At 26.8% G+C, this 2,687-nt stretch overlaps 1 protein-coding gene across 3 annotated transcripts in view; it reads left to right on the top strand.

Moving 5' to 3' along the window:
- The window catches only part of LOC109330503, a 4,228-nt gene continuing 3,715 nt past the window's right edge, over nt 2,175-2,687 (top strand). For all 3 annotated transcript variants that reach the window (XM_019564703.1, XM_019564702.1, XM_019564701.1), the window contains exon 1: nt 2,175-2,409. In XM_019564703.1, the coding sequence (XP_019420248.1) occupies nt 2,234-2,409 (176 nt within the window). In that variant the 5' untranslated portion in view covers nt 2,175-2,233. The remainder of the gene's footprint in view (nt 2,410-2,687) is intronic.

The raw sequence follows: 2,687 nt of genomic DNA, 5'->3' as shown, positions 1-2,687 counted from the left end.
GGAGCCTATTAAAGTGTGCGTATAAATTTTGAAAAAATTAGATGAATTTCCCTCGGTTTTAATGAAACTACATGTATTATTTTTCTCTTTTTTACGGTTACACATACCCTTTCCTATCTGGTAGTGTTAACTAAACGTTAAAATGAATGATAAAATAACAAACTATCCTTTTATTTCAAAAAAACATCATTCTTGTTGTATATATATATATATATATGGATTAATCTTCATTATAATTCTATCAAGCATTTCATCAAACTGTGAGAGTATATTAAAACATGTTTATATGAAGTCTAAAAGGGATATTTTTGTCATAAAATTTTATTAAATGACGTGTGATATGCACATTACACCATTATTTAACAGTCAAAAATGATGAGTGGTTCGTGTAATTTTATTAAAACTTAGGGGTAGTCTATGTAATTTACTCTAAATTTTTATATTGATTTTATATAGATATTATACTTTTTTTGTTTGTTTGTTAATATGATGTTAATCTAGATGGTATAAAACTCTTTAGATTTAACAAGATATCGTGCATCCACACATCCAAAAATAAATTAGTATCTTATCAATAAAATGAAGGTATGATTTTAAATGAACCATTATACATCAATAAGTTCGGATCAAGTGGTATATGCTTGATTTTCCTTAAGCAAAGTCTTTGGTTCGAGTCTTATAAATGAAAAACTACACGCTGAGAGAGTTATGTGATTACCTCAAGTGCGAAGATACATGTGTAAAACGACAAAAAAATGAACCACGGTACAAAAACTCAATAATTTTTAAATGAACTTTAATACATATTTGAAAGTGAAAATAATATATTATTTTGTTTCTATTTCATTATAAAATTGTCGTTCACCTGAATTAAATAATACAGTACTTGTACTTTATTAATTTATTTTAACTTTAACTTTATAGAACATATTTAAAAGTGCATGATATTCGTTATAATTTTTTCATACGTCTTTGTGATACTAAATGATCAGATCTAACAATTAAATGTGTCATACATTATTGACATAAAATTAGTTGGAGAAAATGTAAATATAAAACATGACTAGTAAGTTACTCGTGCATTTTCATGTGACTGTAATTTTTTATCGCATGGTTAAAAACATACATATTGTTTGTATATCCACATGGTTAAAGAGCACATATTATTTGTGCACTTCTATGGTTAAAAACACATGTTACCTGTACATTCGAATATTAAGAACACACATGTTATATGTGCATTTACATGATTAAAAATATACATATTACCTGTACATTTGTATTGTTAAGAATACAAGTATTATTTGTGCATTCGGTTGGTTAAAAACATAAATTTTACTTGTACATTCACAATGTTATGAATATATGTGTCATTAGTATGTTCACATGATCGAAATATGTTAAAAAACATAAGGAAAATAAATGACAAATTTAAATTTGAATTCAACTATTTGTAAGAATAATTTTCATCATTTGTGAAGTTTATAATAAAAAGTTTTGAAAAAAAAAAATGACAATAATATACATGTTTTGAGGAAATGGAAATATTAAAGTGAAAATTGTTTTTTTGTAAAAATGAAAACAAGAAATATAAATAGAAAATATTTATTAAAAGCAAATACATTCATGCATATTTTTTTGTACTTCTAAATGTATCCTTTTATCAATACTATGGAAAGAATCCTCTTCACATAAGAAGTTATCCCCTTGTGTACTCCTCCCAATAACTGTCATTACTAGGAATTAAAATATTGAACTTTTAATTTTTCTGACATATCTAACAATACTTTATACCATCAAACTAAGTCTTGTTAGTTAAACCATTCTTTTAATAAAAGAAGATGAAAATAATTAATTGAATGATTTAATATGTATATATTGAAGTGAACGAGACATTCAAATATCAAAGAAAAAACAATGTACATTTAGAGTGATATTATATTATTACCCTTAAAATTAGAAGAAAAAAGAGTAATAGAGAGAAATCTTACTCATTGACTGTAAAAATATTTTTAGTATCAACAAATCATTCATGATTCATATGTTAACTATCAATTGTCAAATTAAAATACAAATCAACTATAAATAATATACTAAACTCTCAAAATATCTAAGTTAATATTTATGTGGATGGTAGAAGATGATTAGTAATTGTTAGAAAACATAACATAGCTTATCTGATCCCAGAATTAGAGAAAGGGGTGTTTGTTACTTTGTTTGGGTGTTATCAACGATGCTACCTCTTCTTCTTCTTAATCCTCATTCCTTTCTCTTTTCATTCTCTTTCCCGAGAAGAAGAAGAAGCACATCTCCCAATTCTCAACCTCTTAAGGCCACCCTCCTCACCAACTCCGATTCCTTTCAAGTTGGACGCCCCATCGCCACCTACGGCTTTATGAATGTCACCAGGTACTTCTCTTTTCCGGAACACATCTTTTGTCTCACAACTTTGTGTTACTCCATGTGTCACTAAATATGATTCACCAAATAAATATTTAATAAATTAAAATATAAAAAGTGAGATAACAGACGTAGTCCCTTCTCTTTTAAGGGTGGAAACATGTCAGATTGCCTATGAGGCCTATTACCTATAACAAATTAGGGCAGACCAGATTTTTTGTGTGAATAATTAGACTTTAGGCCTAACAAACTGACCTATTTAGTTATATTATGCAATATATTTATAT

This window comes from Lupinus angustifolius, chromosome LG17 (genome assembly GCF_001865875.1).
Source record: "Lupinus angustifolius cultivar Tanjil chromosome LG17, LupAngTanjil_v1.0, whole genome shotgun sequence".
Lineage (NCBI taxonomy): Eukaryota > Viridiplantae > Streptophyta > Magnoliopsida > Fabales > Fabaceae > Lupinus > Lupinus angustifolius.
Note: the sequence above shows the minus strand (reverse complement) of the source record. Positions and strands in the feature narration are given on the sequence as shown.